The following is a 15,157-nucleotide window of genomic DNA, read 5'->3' as shown; positions in this document are numbered from 1 at the left end:
TCAAATATTCGTGATGAAAGGTCAGAGGTCAACAGTTTAGTTCTTCTTTAAGGTTTGTGTTTCTTAACAGCCAAACATCCCAGAGTTTGGTCAAAATCATTTTTCTAACTAAACACTTTTATAACAACGTCTGGATTATTTTATGTTAAACTTAAGAAGAAGTGATAACAACATTTAAGAAACAGGATGAAAGGGAAGTGGACAACAGACACAATTAAACTACCGTAAATTGAAACAATTTAATCATCTAAAAAGAAATAAAACATTTTTGTTAAAGTTTTCAAACTTCATCTTTGATTAAGACAAAAGAAAACTAATAAAACTTCAACATGTTTAACTTTTTGTGGAGCTACAGAAAACATAAATGTTATTTTTTTTTGCGTAAAATTGATCAAACATATTGTGATTATATTGTTCAAAAACTACAGTTGCCTTTGCACCAACATTAAAAAAAATATTTAAAAGATAAATCACTATTTAGAAAGAATACATTTGTTTTTTTGTGAGGTTACATAAAATTGCTTGTTAATAAACTGGAGGGAAAAACAACTACCAGGGTAAAATTTTAAATAATTTAGTTAAAAATCATTACTGAGAACTAACCTAACTTTTATCACATCTTTCAGAAAAAACAGCTTTTTCTGCCGCAATTATTACAGAGATTGCAGAGGGACTGAACATCAATACAGACTATAGAGTTTCTCCCTTTTTTTATTTTCGGATGCTGGTGTGCCGCGGGATTTTTGTCAAGGATAAAGTGTGCCTTGGCTCAGAAAAGGTTGAAAAACACTGATCCCGACAGATTTGAGTTAATCAGTTGCTATGAGCCTTAACCACCAGGTGGCGCTAGAATGAGAGCTTTAGAAACACTGAAAGAAGGAAAAGTTTTTAATTTATTTATGTATTTGCTTATTCGCACGAACCATTCAAGGTAAAAAATGAATCAGAAAAATGGGGGAGTGTAAAAAGTAAAAAAGAAAAAGACAAAGTAGCAGAAGCAAGACAAGAAACAACTAAAAAAAAACAATAATTAATTTATTAATTAATTACTTATTCATGTTTGTAATGCTTGAATTAATCAGAAAACTAACTCTAAAATTATGATAAACGAAATACGTTTTTTAAACATGAATAAAGTATTTGAATAAAATAATATCAAACTTGAGTTGGTCACAAACTTCTGAGTCAAAATTGTCCATAAAGTAGAAAAGATCAGTTATACAAAAAGTGGGAATATTGAAAACTTTAAGTGAGACCTAACTTAAAATATCTGACCAAAAGAGAAAACAGCAAAAGTTCAAATATCAGGTTCATTTTTAAAGATTCCTCTCTGCTATATTTTGGAATATGTAACACTGTAGTGAAAAAAAGAATGTTATTGTGTTTTAAAAAGGTCAGATTGGGTTTCTTTGAGGTAAATGAGGAACTTTAAAAGCGATAAATGTCCAAAAACTTATTCCTTCCAAGTGTAATGCCATAAAGTGCAACACAATCAGAGGATGACCAGATAAAAATATGTGTATTTTTTTTTAAATGGGATGAAAAAATGAGTAAATCTGACAAATATGTGAACAGCAGAAACAGCTCAGGATAGTGTTGCTGTTTTGAACATCAGCAAATCCATTTCCTTTTAATCACAAAGTCTGGAGAGTGTGAAGCATCTTCATTTATATAAAATCTTTGCTTTACTGATGTAAATACCTTATGACTTGTAAATTACCAAAGAATTAAGGAAAATGTTGAAGACGCGCTGACAGGGCTATTTTTAAATCATCTCATTTTGAACTTAAGTTAGAGGGAAAGCTAAATCCTGGTCAAATTAAATATTTGCCTTCCATGAAAAACTAATTTAATTCTCTGCTTTGCAAAATGTTTTATTCGTAAAGAAAGTGCAGAAAAGAAACACAATTTTCAATTTAACATTGGTTGAAATGGAAAAGTACATAAAATCATGAGTAAAAAAATTACAAGACATAGTAACAGAATTTAGGATTTATCTTACCTAAAATATAAGGGGAATGTGTATTAACATTTTGTAGTTCGTTTCAGCGTTAAACATAATGATATTTGTCTTAAGTTTTTATCAGTTATTTTTTCTTTTTATTTCTTGTTAGAAAAAAATATTATTTAAATTTCAACAAGATAACCCCAAAAAAACTTGCAATGCTAAATTTCTGTTTATTTTGTTTCACTATTATCTGTTGTTATGCGTTTGTTCTTTGAAGCTGGAATTAATTACCGTTTTTTTCTTTACTTTATGTTACGCCATTTTCTGTGTGTTTTGTCGCCGACCACCGTCGGTGCTGTAGTGTGTTCCGCCATTAAACTTCCCCGTTGTTCTGTGATAATTGGTTCCTACTTCTGACATGTTCCACATAAGTCGCACGTTAAAGCGGCTAGAACGTTAAAAAAAAAAATAGAAAAACGTGAATTTGGAAAAAAGCGTTGAAATAAGTAAGTCCTTCCATATCAAATTTTACACTTTTTAGGTTTTTTTTAAATGTGATGTTTGTAGATTTGCAAGTTTAGAACATTGAAATCGTTGAACCCTGGTAGAATAAAGAAATACAAAATAAAGAAGAATAAATACTATATATATATAATAAAATGTGTTATTACATGTTGCTTAACAAGAATTTCAATTTTCTACTATTAGTAATTTTTTTAACCTTCTTTTCTCTCTTTTAGCCATTAGAAATGAACTCAGTCGAATTAGCACGACATAATCTCAGAGGGCCACTCACCGACAAGGACCCCTTGTTGGGAGCCCCCCCGGCAGAAGCTGCTGTGGCCCTGAAGAGGAGGAAGGAGACGAGGCCCAAACTGTGACATCTGCTCATTGTGCTCAGCTGCAGCGTTGGAGCAACTCTGTTGCTGCAACGCCTCACATGTATTTGTGTAAATCTCCGTTTGTTCCGACAGCAAAGGCCTAGCTGGGGTGCACCGTCGCACTGATTCTGCCCCTGTCTTTCATTCCCTGATCCCGGTCTGTCCACAACCCAAAGGAAATTTATAAAAATCCAAATATTTTTGCTTCTTTTCAAAAATACGTTTTAAACTGTTATTGCGTTTTTATTACTATCATTAAAACTTTGTGATCTTTGAGCTTCAGTGGAAATGATTGGAGGAAAAAGGGCAGATTTGATAGTATTAATGACGTTTGCTTTAATGTTTCACATGCCTATAAGTCTGTCTTTTTTTGTTTTTTAAAAGTGTTGTTTTACATTAGTGATTTTTTTTTCATTATCTGGCCTAATTTATTTTTTTTATTTAACATTTTCACATTACATTACAATGTGTGCAGCCACAGTGAAGAAAAAAAAGATTCTTTTTGGAATATCGGGATCTTATAAACTAAAAGAAGAAGAAAAAACAGAATATTTGTGATGTTGTTGAAGATAATATGATTCATTCTCTCCTTTTATGAAAAAAAGTGCTTCCTTGTTTGACAAATGAAAAAAAAACTCATTCAGTTTGAAACAAATTCAAATAAAACTGTGAACGTCTTGATAAATGAGGAAGTCTCTGTTTTTTTATTATCTAAATCTGAGATGTTTTTTAAGCATTTTTTTGTACTAACACTATTAACTTTAGCAAAAATGTTGGTACATTTCTTTTGCAAATATAATTTAAAAAAAGAATAAAAGCATACAAATAATCAGGTTTTATTGGGATAAAAATGAATATTGTTAGTATAAAAAAGGTTGGGTATATAGATATTTATAATTAATTAAAATATGAATTTAAAATACCTAATGACCATGAAAACGTGCTTTTGTAAAACACAGACGTAAACAGTAAATAAAGACCCCCATCATCAAAGACTGTGGTTGACTGAAGTCTCGCGATAACTCCAACGACTGAGAACCGTGGCGACGAGAAGTGTTGTGGGACCAGTCACGGAGCGGGCCGAGTGCTTGTCGGAGAACAGGGCGCAGAAACGGGGGCAGCCGCAGAAGAGCAGGGGGGTGTGTTCAGCGTGTTTGTCCGAAACGGGAGCACAACACGGCGTGGATGAAAGAGGCAAACTGGCGGATTTCAACATGGCATCCGGAGATACGCTGTACATCGAGACAGACGGCTCGGAGATGCCGGCCGAGATCGTGGAGCTCCACGAGATAGAAGTGGAGACGATACCGGTGGAGACCATCGAGACCACGGTTGTCGGCGGAGACGACGACGACGACGACGAGGACGAAGACGGGCAGCCCATGATCGCGCTCCAGCCGCTGGTCACTGACGACCACAGCTCCATCCACCACCACCACCACCACCACCACCACCAGGAGGTGATCCTGGTCCAGACTCGGGAGGAGGTGGTCGGCGGGGATGACTCGGACCTCCATACGGACGGTGGTGATGGATTCGAGGACCAGATCCTCATCCCGGTGCCGGCTCCGGGGGTGGAGGACGAGTACATCGAACAGACTTTAGTCGCCGTGGCTGGAAAGAGCTCGGTGGGACGAATGAAACGGGGAGGCGGCGCGGGTGGGAAGAAAACGGGCAAAAAGAGCTATTTAAGCGGAGCCGACGGAGGTGGGAGGAAATGGGAGCAGAAGCAGGTGCAAATAAAGACTCTGGAGGGGGAATTCTCCGTTACGATGTGGGCATCGGGTAAGTAGCGCCGGCCCGGCCGCGTTTGTCGGCTCTGTTGCATGAGGCCTCATTACCAGGGCGTTGTCCTGCTGCACCAGGCTATTTCCTGGAGTGCTCCGTCGCCCCCGCCGTGAAAACCCGCATATAAAGCCGTTTTCCTCCACCGAGTCCCTCCGTCGCCGAAACGAAATGTTTTTGTTTTGAAGGGAGGCCATGTTTTAGGTGTTGCTGGGCGCCGCCATATTCCCCGAGACGAGTAAGTATGGCGGCGGCCCCGAAAACATGGCGATAGACGCGGCCGGGCAGAGATGGCGGCGGTGCTCCGGGCACGGAGACAGCTGGGTCCCGCAACCTGCAGGCCTCACCGCCGCGACGGCCCCAACGCGCCGAATCCTCCGCATTTAGCGCCGTTTAGCCCCGCCATACGAGCGGAAATGGGTTACAAGACTTTCTTTTTGGCCTCTTTTAGCTGCAATCAGCGTTTAGCGCCCCGACAAACAGGCGCTGAGAGGCGGGAAGGCGGGGAGCCATGATCCGCCGGGGAGCGGGGTTAAAGGTTAACGGCTCTTATTTCTACGCATTTTGGGTTTATTTCAGCAGATTTTGGAGAAAAACAATGCAGCTTTAACACAAAAAGCATCACAAGTGATTGTTCATTTCTATTAGTGCTCTCTGCCGGTCAACTGAGAGAAGCGTCCCCGCATTCAAGCCTGGGGAGGAAAATAAATTCACTTAATTAGTATTATTTTTATCTAAAACATTTAAATAAAGTGTTTCCCTTTTTAAATTTTTTTAGGATAACCATATTTGGGACTAAGAACTTTTTTTTTATTCCAACTGTAAATTTTATTACCCTGGTACAGCTTTTTTATATATATTTTTACACAATAATTAAATATGTTTTCATTTCTGTTTCTGTAAAAACAAATGTTTGTGTCTAAAACAGCTTTTGTGATCGTTTTACGTTTTTCTCAAGCATTTGTAATTGCCAACTGAATTTTCCCCACATTTTAAGCAACAAATGACACATAAAAACATTATAGTGCTAAATTGTTGAACACTAAAGTCAGAAGTTTGGCAGCATTTCCCAGCTTTAGCTCCACATCTTTCATTATTTTGAGTACTTCTTTTAGTACGTCTTTTTTTCTTTACTTTTAGTACTTCAGTTACTTGAGTATTTATGTCGTCATAAAACCAGTTAGACCATTTCTCTCCACACGTGATGTTAACAAAACACTTCCACCCTCACTACTGGCTTTATGTACTACTTCATAAGTCATCTTTTGTTTTGTTTTTTTACAAAATAGACTTTTATTGGACTGGCAGTCTGCAATTAAGTTCAGTTTAATTGAAATACTGCAAAATAGTGATCCGAAGTCTAAACCTCATAGCTGTTCGATCAATTCATCTTTTCAAATTAGACTTTTATAAACTCCAGGTTTGTGCGTCTGGTTTTAAAATTTGCCGTGAACAACGTTTGCCTCCCGGAAGTGCGGTGCCAAAGTCACACCAGTGTGTTATCCGTTCAGCCTTTGCATTGTCTTCCTAGGTGACAACAAAGACATCGACCACGAGTCGGTTGTGGAAGAGCAGATCGTCGGGGAGAACTCCCCCCCGGATTACTCCGAGTACATGACCGGGAAGAAACTCCCCCCCGGCGGCATTCCCGGGATCGACCTCTCGGATCCCAAACAGCTGGCCGAGTTTGCGAGGTGAGCGAGAGACCGGGAGTGCAGCCCCGGTGCTGATGATGCCGCCGCCGTGCTGAAGAGCAGATTTTATTCATTTATAAAGTGTTTGATGTTAGAAATATATGTGTAAATAATGATCAGAAATCACAAAGATGTCTTCAGAATGTTTTCCCACAAAAACAAACTAAATCCCGCCTCTAGGGGGCAGCGTGCACCTACAGTTTTCCTGCTCATTTCATTTCTTTCATCACAATTTGACCAAAGTGGATTTCTATAACATTTTTACCTTTTTGTAAGAATAAAACCTGGATGTTATGATTGATCTTTAGATATTGTTTTTGTCAATGTATGGAATCTAAACTTTATTTTCCAAATTCCTCCCCTGATTTCCCAACAATTTTGCACACTTTTGAGGGACAAACGTGCCGTGAAGTTGAGTGTAAATAGCGGAGTGATCCTCTTCATCCTCCTCATGTTGTGCTTTCACGTCCTGAACAGAATGAAGCCCAGAAAGATTAAAGAAGACGACGCCCCTCGGACGATAGCTTGCCCTCACAAAGTGAGTAGAGTTTCACCTCCACAGCAGAGACGGCTGGTTGTGTAGACGCTCTGTCCCCTGAGCGGCTTCAATGAGTCCATCAGCGGATGAGGGGGGAGCAAAAGCAAAGGGGGCGTCTCCTTTTAACTGCTGTACTTTCACGACCAAAAGGCACACTTCAAAGTCGTACACTTTTGTGCACCAAAATGTACAGAGCTTTCTATGAGGCGGTCCGTCTAATGTGTTGTTGCGTGACTTCGGTAAAGAGGACATCACAAGAACGGTAAGGAGGGAAGTAAGGACGTGAAAGAAGACACTGCCTGTATGTGCATCATGCAGAACATCGTTTTGGAAACCCTGAAAATACAAAGAGACGCTAATAAAGCTCAGTTTATCAGCTACGGGGAGGATCATGGGAATCGAGCAGCAGCCAGAGAACTCAATATGAATGAATCCATGCTTCATAAGTGGAGGAAGCTGGAAAACAAACTCCGTCAGTCAAGAAAACGCAGCTGAGTTTCCGTGGAAACGAGGATTCCTGAGCTGGAAGACCGACTGGAGCGATGGATCAGAGATCAGCTGGGAGAAGCGTCTCTACTGCCACCCTTCCACTGAAGGCAGGAACGCTGGCAGAGGAAATGAAAGGGAACATTTTCATGAAGATCCGTCTTGGTGCGTTCGTCTCATGAAACGGGGCCATCTTTTTACTGGGAGGCGGCGCCGGGCGAGTTACGCCACAGTTTGTGAATGGATGGTGGAAGCTTGGGCTAACGTGTCTGCTTCCACTGCTGTGGAAGTGCAGGAAAGCCGGTATCACTCATGAGGAGCCGCACGGCAACGACACGGACTCTGGCGATGACCAAAGTGAACCCGGCGTGTTTTATAGAAATGTAGCCCAGCTGTTCATTTCAAATACAGAAGATGAGGACTTTGATGGATGTTTGGATGCTGATTGATGACTGAAAAAATCCAAAAATAAATCACAACCAACTTAGTTTTGCTCCCACTGCCTTTTTTAAAACACACACACTAGCATGCATGATTTACCGGTATGTGTTAACGCGCCTTAACACCCGCTGCCCCTTTTGTGTGTCAGACAGAAAAAGCACATTTATCCCTTGTTCTATCCTAGGCACTTTAACGTTGGGAGTTGGGTCATCTAGACCCACTAGACAGTGCTCTGAACCTTTTTTCTTCAATGATTTGTGATCTTCACTGGTGTCCATGGATTACATGAAATCTTTCCACCTTTATCCACCTTTGTCATGGTAGGGAGAACACGTCACTGTAAGGGGGGGGTCATCTAAGATAGCACAAGGGTAAAGTGAAACCGCGCCCTATGGTCGTGAAAATACGGTACCTGATATTGCTGTTTGTCCTCTGGGAAGCTCACCTGTCTCCACTTTACTGACAGCAGAACTCTGCCTGTTTCTCCTTCCTGTGTCCAGGGCTGCACAAAGATGTTCAGGGATAACTCTGCCATGAGGAAGCATCTCCACACCCACGGACCGCGCGTCCACGTCTGCGCCGAGTGCGGCAAAGCCTTCGTGGAGAGCTCCAAGCTCAAACGTCACCAGCTGGTCCACACGGGGGAAAAGCCCTTCCAGGTGGGTCCGACGGGGCCGGGCTCTTCTTTCTGCTTGGCCTCTAGTGTTTTTTAACTCCACCCTCTCTCTCTCTCCTCAGTGCACCTTTGAAGGCTGCGGGAAACGGTTTTCTCTGGACTTCAACCTGCGCACGCACGTGCGCATCCACACCGGAGACCGGCCCTACGTCTGCCCGTTCGACGGCTGCAATAAGAAGTTCGCTCAGTCCACCAACCTCAAGTCCCACATCCTGACACACGCCAAAGCCAAGAACAACCAATGAGGGACGCCCATCCATCCGGCGGAGCCGCAGACGGGGAGGGAAAAGCTCCAGACTTTTCATTTATAAGACAAAAAAGAATCTGACAAGACTTAGAAACGCTGAGAGTCACAGACCCCCTCCCTCCCTCCCTCCATCTTTGTTTTCCTGCTGTCAAATCGGATGAGGATCAGAGTGAACGCTCCCTGGAACCTGTGGACGAACATCAGACACTTCTTTTTACCACAGAGATTAGTAAAGCACCGCTTCATTCATGTTTTTATTTTGTTGCACCCCTCCCATCTTCAAGTGTGCACATTGTACACTTTCCTCAGGCTGTTCGGTAAAATTGTGATCTTTTTTTCTTCAGCTCGGTGATGAGGAGCAGCCGTTTGTTTTCCCACACTTTGGGTTTCCTCCAATCACGGAATAACCTTGTATACTTGTATGCTTGTATTAAAAAAAAAAGTAGGTGTTAGAGGTGTGATTTCCAGTGGTAACCGCTTAAACTTTTTGTCACGAGTTGCTTTGTTTTCTAGTCCTCACCGGCGAGCGGGGGCCTAAAGGCGGCGCCGGCGCTCACGTGGAGGCGCAGCGCCCGACTGATCGTGAGACGTCACTTCTTTGTTAGAATGTAATGTACAGAAGTCGGCCATGACCTTCCTTTGTTGGTATTTCCTCCACACATGTATCTCAGCAGCCCCCAAATAAAAGAAGGCTGATTCCAACAGTCGAGCTGCGCCTCAGCTCTGCTTCCCTTTGACTCCGACCGGATCTGTCCTCCGTGCAGGAAAATAATCCACTTTTTGGTCCATTTTCTTTATATATGTCCTCCATCGCCGGAAAATGGGCCACAAAAACTCACTTTTCCTCGGAGTGCGTCCTTAATAAACGGAAAAATGAGGAAATCTCAAGGCCTGTCATCAAAACAGTCATCCTAAATTACATTTTTCTCTCAGTGAAATCAGTTTCTGGTTCATTTTTAATGTCAGATTTTCTTCTTTTTTCATCTTTTTAGAGCATTTCAGCTTCTGTTCTCTGTTGATCCGTGCTTTTCTGCAGGTTTCATTCCAGAACTGACCTATTAGTTTTAGATGGAGCTTGTGCTACTAGAAATGATTTTTTTTTTTTAAAAGCAGCAACTCAGTTTTGCTTTTTTTTTTCCTTCGATTTTTGGATGTTTTCGAGACCCCAGATCTAACCTCAAAAGGGAGACATAAGGGGTACGTCACTTTCTGTGGTGTTTGTGGAAAATACTATTAAAAAGGGGCCACGCCCACTTTTAGTCCCGTTTAATTGTGATCTGAAAAACGAATTTGACCAATTTGAAAACCCAGCGAAGACTTTTCATTGATATTCACTTGGGGGTTATTTTTAGGATTCTGATGCACTGTGCTCCCCCCACCCCAACAGGATTTTTGTCTTCCCGTCTGCGATGGACATCCAGATGCTTCAATAAGCTTCAGACGCCTCCGAACCCCACGAGAGTTCAGTGAGTCATAAATCTTCAGCAGCAAACCCTCAAATCTTCCCGTCCAAACAGACACATGGGCGGGGCTTAACGGTCTCCAGGGCTTCCTGGAGTCTATTTGCGTTTCTGCTCGGCCAGCAGGATTGGCAGGAGTGTGTGTGTCAGCGAGGATGCTGCTCTCTGGCCTGATGAGCGGCCCTGCGACAGACCTCAGACCTGCGTCTGCTGCCACCTTCAGGCAGGAAACGGCGGTGGAGGCGCTGTCCATGGTGCTGATCCGCGATTCTTCTTAGTGGCGCGTTCAGACTTCCTCACCAGCACAACTTTCGGTCTTCCTGAGATCAGAATTTCTTCTGCGAGGGCGGAACAGCTGATTCAAGCATAATTTTGCTCGGGGGGGGGGGGGGGGGGGGGAGTTGGTGTCTCTTCTCCCCCAGTTCCCGCTCTGAGGGAGCACTTATTTAAACTGCAGCGTTTGTTTGGACTGACAAAGACAGGGGGGGGGGGGGTGTTCTACTTGATATGCAGCTGAAGTCTGTCAAGCCTCCAACACCTGCTCTCTTTCCGACGTTTATTTCATTTTAGCTCATTTCTCACAGGACTCAACGCACATCATTTTTTTTTTTTTTTTGGAAGTGTTGCGCGGCACATTTACCTGAATGTCATTGGTGTTTTCTTCGTCACGCCTCCTCTCCCTCCATGCTCCGGCCAAGTCTTGGCTCATTTGCACCAGAGTGGGATCTCACCCTTAAATCTCCACTCCAGCGCCTCCTTTCATGTCTGCTTTTGTGTTCCGCTCCGATGGCAAACAAAGGTTCACGGCGGAAACTGAACCCCATCATTTGAGGATTATTGATGAACATTTCCTCATCAAAATTGTAGTTTCCATTAAAAAGAAAAGTAGAGAATTGGGTTTAAACACCAACTAAAGCTTAAGAAAGCCAGCGTGTTCTCCATCCTTTGTGATACAATGAAAGCCTGTCAGCTCGTTGAAGTCTTCACGCAGTGATTTGGGACAGAAACAAGTAATAATTTCATCCCATCCAATCTGCAGGTCAAATCTGCTGAAGACACATTTAAATCTCTCAAAGTGCTTTTTTTTCCTGCTCAGGGCACAGCAAGAGATGCTATTTCCATGCAGAAAATATGTTGCCAAGGTAACAGAGGAGAGAGCGAGACCATGTGAGATAGGCCCCCCTAAACACCAGGACTGCTGCTGCTGCAGATGTTAGACCTCTCTGCTCCACCCTGCCAACACCCCCACCCCATCACCACACGTCTGACACTCTGCCTTTGAGTCCTTTAAATGTCAAGACAGCTGGGGTTTATTTCCGTCTTCTGTATCTATCTATTTTTCCGCAGAAGTGTCAGAAAGCTGAGAGCAGTAAAAGCAGGATTTCACCTCTCCTCCTTTCTCCTCATTGCTCTGTCACACCTCCGAGTCCTCCCTTCCCAGCGTCTCTTTTGACTTCAGATCACCAGAATCAGGTGATCTATCGTTTTCTCTCGCAATCCCAAATTTACATCCGTGACCTGACTGTAATCACCCGCCGCTTAGAGGAGGTTTCAACCAGCAGCAGACGATCCAGATCTACCAATCAGCTGAAAATCTAGCACTCTTAGCAGGCAGGGAGCTCCCTATTTATTTTTTTTCTACTGAGCAAACAAAATCTTTCAATTTAAGGATTTGACCAATTAGAATTTATATTTTGAGTTTCTTTTTCTCTTTAAGCGAACATTCTTAAAGATATATATATATAACGAAAATTAACAATATTTGAACTTCACTGGCATTGGGGGGGGGGGGGGGGCTAATTTCTTTTGCTATTTTTAGGTTCTTATTTAACAAAAATATGGACTGAAACCACAAGCTTAATCAACCAGAAAAGGTCTAGCATTTGGGCACTGTTGACTTTTTGCTCACATTTCCTCTGAAATATGGAAAGGTTATCCAATAGACAAGGAAATAAAACACAAGCTGATTTAATAAATATGCATAAAATATATTAAAAGTTGGTTCTAATATCAGACAGACAAAGAGCAAATGAAGAGAAGCCATAAAATAATATGTTAACTGCAGACATTGTCGTCATTTGATTAATTTTAACCATGTTTTATAGTTAAAATAATAATTTATCTTTTATTCATTACTTATCTCCTTTAAAGTTGGAGTATCCCAAGGCTCCGTTCTTAGACCCTTTTGTTTTACTCAGGATTTACCAAATGTTCCTTACATTTTCAGACATTGTTTCACTAAGGTGAACTCTGAAAAAACAAACGATAACCAATTTGGCTATTCAAATCACCTTTTTTTACACTGATTGACACTGGACGTCTTGGTGATATCCTTTTTTTCTTCTTCCAAAACCAGAGTTTCGTTTTTGGTTCGTTGTGGATCCTTTAAATAAAGAATTAAACAATAAAGTCCCTCGCTGTTAGTTCTGTGTCTTTTTCTTTAGTATTATCTGTTTTATGAATCGCAGCTAAAACACAAACAGCCAGAAAGCTCGGTTCTTTATTTACTGTAGAAACTTTAAATAAGAGCTGCTCCTGCTCCTGAACATCTACCTGCTCTGTTTCTACTCATCACCTGGATCTGGTGTGCTCGTGCCAATCAGAACATAGAAACACCTGAGTCTATAGCAACAACAGGAGAGGAGTTCTGGAAAACAGGTAAGATCTCCAGGACTGGGCAGCTCTGAATTCAATCCTACTGAGAATATTTGGACCATACCGACTTTATTGAGGACTTATATCGTCTGTGCCGACCTGAAGGAAGTGCTGCACAGTCACGTTTAGCAAAAAGAATATAAAAGCCACATCGTTAATGTCAAACAATTTGTCCAATTTCCCTCAGATTAACCTGTTTTTCTTGATCCATGATGTAAAGACTCAATTTAAAAAAAAACTCCAACATAATGAAACTTCTGACTGATGGAAAAAGGACAAAACGACTCCTGCTGAGGAATCTGCCGACATCTTGTTAAATGTAAGTGAAAATGTGTTATTTTATCCTACATTCAGGTCATTTTATGTCAGTTCAATGTTACCTGTGTCTTTTATGAAAAGAAACATTTTAACTGGAATCACACCAAAACTGAAGGTGGTATTCATAATTTTTAATATGCCTCCTGTGATCCTCACATTTGCCCCCCCTCACAGCGCAGCAGAGCACTGGAGATGCGATTCCCCCTGATTCTTAAACATGAAGCTCCTCCGTCGGCTTCACCTCTTCCTGATCGGCTGCTGAGGATCAGAGGGGCGCCGGAGGCCTTTCTGCCCGCCTGCCAACGTGCGATCCTCTCGCAGCCCACTCCGTATGAAATTCGTGTCGAACAAAACACTGTGGATTGACGGTGCATCTTAACAAGCACCACTCTGAGTAATAAATACGATTAACACAGAGAAACTCTGTCACTTCCTAATCCTCTCTGAGCTGGTTATGGAAGCCCCGAAGCCTTCAGATTCCTGTAAGTGGATGGAGGAAGCAAATGACTGCAGACGTTAAGCGGCGTGTAAATGTTCAGAGGTGGCCGCGTGATGGGAGTCTGAGTAACATCCCACGACGTCCCAACAGGATAAACAGTCCCATCTCACTTTCAAAGTCCTGCTGGACCGGGGCTGCGGCAGGGGAGCAGATCAGAAGGAGGCATCACATAAACTGAAATAGAAGTTGAACTTGTGTGGTCGTCCATCATCCTTACAGTCCAACTTCAATGAAAACTGGGTTTTTGAGTTGTTCTTGTGGCATTTTTTGATGATAGATAAAGACACATAAGCTTAGAACTGCATTGCGGAATATTTCTTTAGTCAAATCGTTGTGAATCAGGAGCAGACCTAAAGAAATGCCGTTTGAAAAAGATCACAGCAGCTTCCTGCTCTGCTCCATTCTGATCATCCGCCTGCAGACAGGTAGATCCATGGACGTCTGTTTACCTGGTCTGAGCTGGAATCTGGATCTAAACTGGACGACTGGATAGATCTGATATTGCTGCCATTTTTGCTGCACCGCTAATGTTAGGTTTGGCTGTGAGGGGCTGTAAGCTAGCAGGAGAGAGTGTAAACAGGGAACTCTCAGCAGGTTTGACACAGGTTTTTGGATTTCAGCTAAAAATGTCATCACGAAAAGACCACTGTTTGAAAATAGATCAAAAGATGATCAGAAGTGGTCTCTGAGCGCATGTATCTGAAAGGATGGATCTGTGGGATGGTCGTGTGAGAGGAAGAGGAAGAGGAGGAGGCAGCTGCTCTCCTCAGAGCGTGGGAACCGCTCGGGGGGGGGGCAGAGGGAGGGTGCTGCGCTTTCATCTGGGTTCACGTCAGAGCGAATCTCGTGTGATGCTGTGCCACCGAGTCTGTGTGCAGGAATCACCCGTGATGGTGCCCCGGCGCGTGACCTCCTCGCCGCAGCCGTCGCCACCAGAGGACAAAAGCCTCTGCCGGTCTGATCTGCGCACAGGAAGGTGCAACTTCATCGCACCGTCATCTTTGTCGCATTTAGTCACGCGTGTGTCTGTGACAGTGGGTGCCGAGTAAACAAGCAGGGCTTCAGCTGAGTTTGTCCGTGATCTTCTTCATCCACACTGCTGCATTCCCACATTCACTATTAATGAGCCATTTATCATAATGCGTAGTCTTTGGAGCCGACTCTGCATAGACTATACACATATTTTCCTCCCCCTCCCTCTGTGTCTTCTGTGTTTTGGTTCTCCATCCTGCAGGAATAATGAATGCCGGCAAAAGTGATGCCTCATGCGCGACTTTGACTCACAGAGCCTGCTGTGCAGAGATAATGAAACGCACAAAGGTGTTAAAGTTCCCGAAGAACCTTGGTTCTCTTCAGCTCATCCTCCTCATCGCTCCTCTCTAGCTGGGATACTAACAGGCTCTCCAGCCGCTTCTTCAGAGCCTCGCAGGGAAAAGTCCTGTAGTACAATTGTCATTAAACGCAGCACGGAGTCTGGAGTCTGAAGCAGCTTCAGGTTGGGATGATCTCCAGCTGATGAGGAAGGACGC

The 15,157-nt window shown here is 42.7% G+C and overlaps 2 protein-coding genes and 1 long non-coding RNA gene across 6 annotated transcripts in view; all 3 read left to right on the top strand.

The window, feature by feature from the left end:
• LOC101159062 (ena/VASP-like protein) overlaps positions 1-3,378 on the top strand; it is a 33,261-nt gene extending 29,883 nt beyond the window's left edge. For all 3 annotated transcript variants that reach the window (XM_011491412.3, XM_011491411.3, XM_011491410.3), the window contains exon 13: positions 2,689-3,378. In XM_011491412.3, coding sequence (XP_011489714.1) covers positions 2,689-2,726 — 38 coding nt within the window. In that variant the 3' untranslated portion in view covers positions 2,727-3,378. The remainder of the gene's footprint in view (positions 1-2,688) is intronic.
• A 478-nt stretch (positions 3,379-3,856) lies between these two features.
• Positions 3,857-9,416, top strand: LOC101158814 (transcriptional repressor protein YY1). Of its 2 annotated transcripts, none has more exons than XM_004083328.4 (5): positions 3,857-4,614; positions 6,146-6,308; positions 6,786-6,846; positions 8,274-8,432; positions 8,512-9,416. In XM_004083328.4, exons 1-5 carry the CDS (start codon positions 4,044-4,046, stop codon positions 8,692-8,694), a joined length of 1,137 nt encoding a protein of 378 aa, XP_004083376.1. In that variant the 5' UTR covers positions 3,857-4,043; the 3' UTR covers positions 8,695-9,416. The 2 variants fall into 2 exon arrangements, with proteins under 2 accessions (XP_004083376.1, XP_011489711.1); XM_011491409.3 differs by having other exon boundaries at positions 3,861-4,614; positions 6,158-6,308.
• Positions 9,417-12,605: 3,189 nt separating this feature from the next.
• On the top strand, positions 12,606-13,996 carry LOC110017764. The gene is made up of 3 exons (XR_002293265.2): positions 12,606-12,814; positions 12,999-13,130; positions 13,304-13,996. It is a non-coding gene; the product is annotated as an uncharacterized LOC110017764 (long non-coding RNA).
• Positions 13,997-15,157: the final 1,161 nt, after the last annotated feature.

The sequence above is a fragment of the Oryzias latipes genome, chromosome 24 (assembly GCF_002234675.1).
Source record: "Oryzias latipes chromosome 24, ASM223467v1".
In the NCBI taxonomy this organism is placed as follows: Eukaryota; Metazoa; Chordata; class Actinopteri; order Beloniformes; family Adrianichthyidae; genus Oryzias; species Oryzias latipes.
The sequence above is the reverse complement of the archived record's forward strand: the minus strand, read 5'-3'. Positions and strand labels throughout refer to the sequence as shown.

Excerpts from the sequence above, each read along its gene's own strand:
- LOC101158814 (XM_004083328.4), top strand. The coding sequence starts at position 4,044 with ATGGCATCCGGAGATACGCTGTACATCGAGACAGACGGCTCGGAGATG. Across the intron at positions 6,309-6,785 it reads CAGCTGGCCGAGTTTGCGAG|AATGAAGCCCAGAAAGATTA; the intron begins GTGAGCGAGAGA and ends CGTCCTGAACAG. Across the intron at positions 6,847-8,273 it reads CGATAGCTTGCCCTCACAAA|GGCTGCACAAAGATGTTCAG; the intron begins GTGAGTAGAGTT and ends TCCTGTGTCCAG.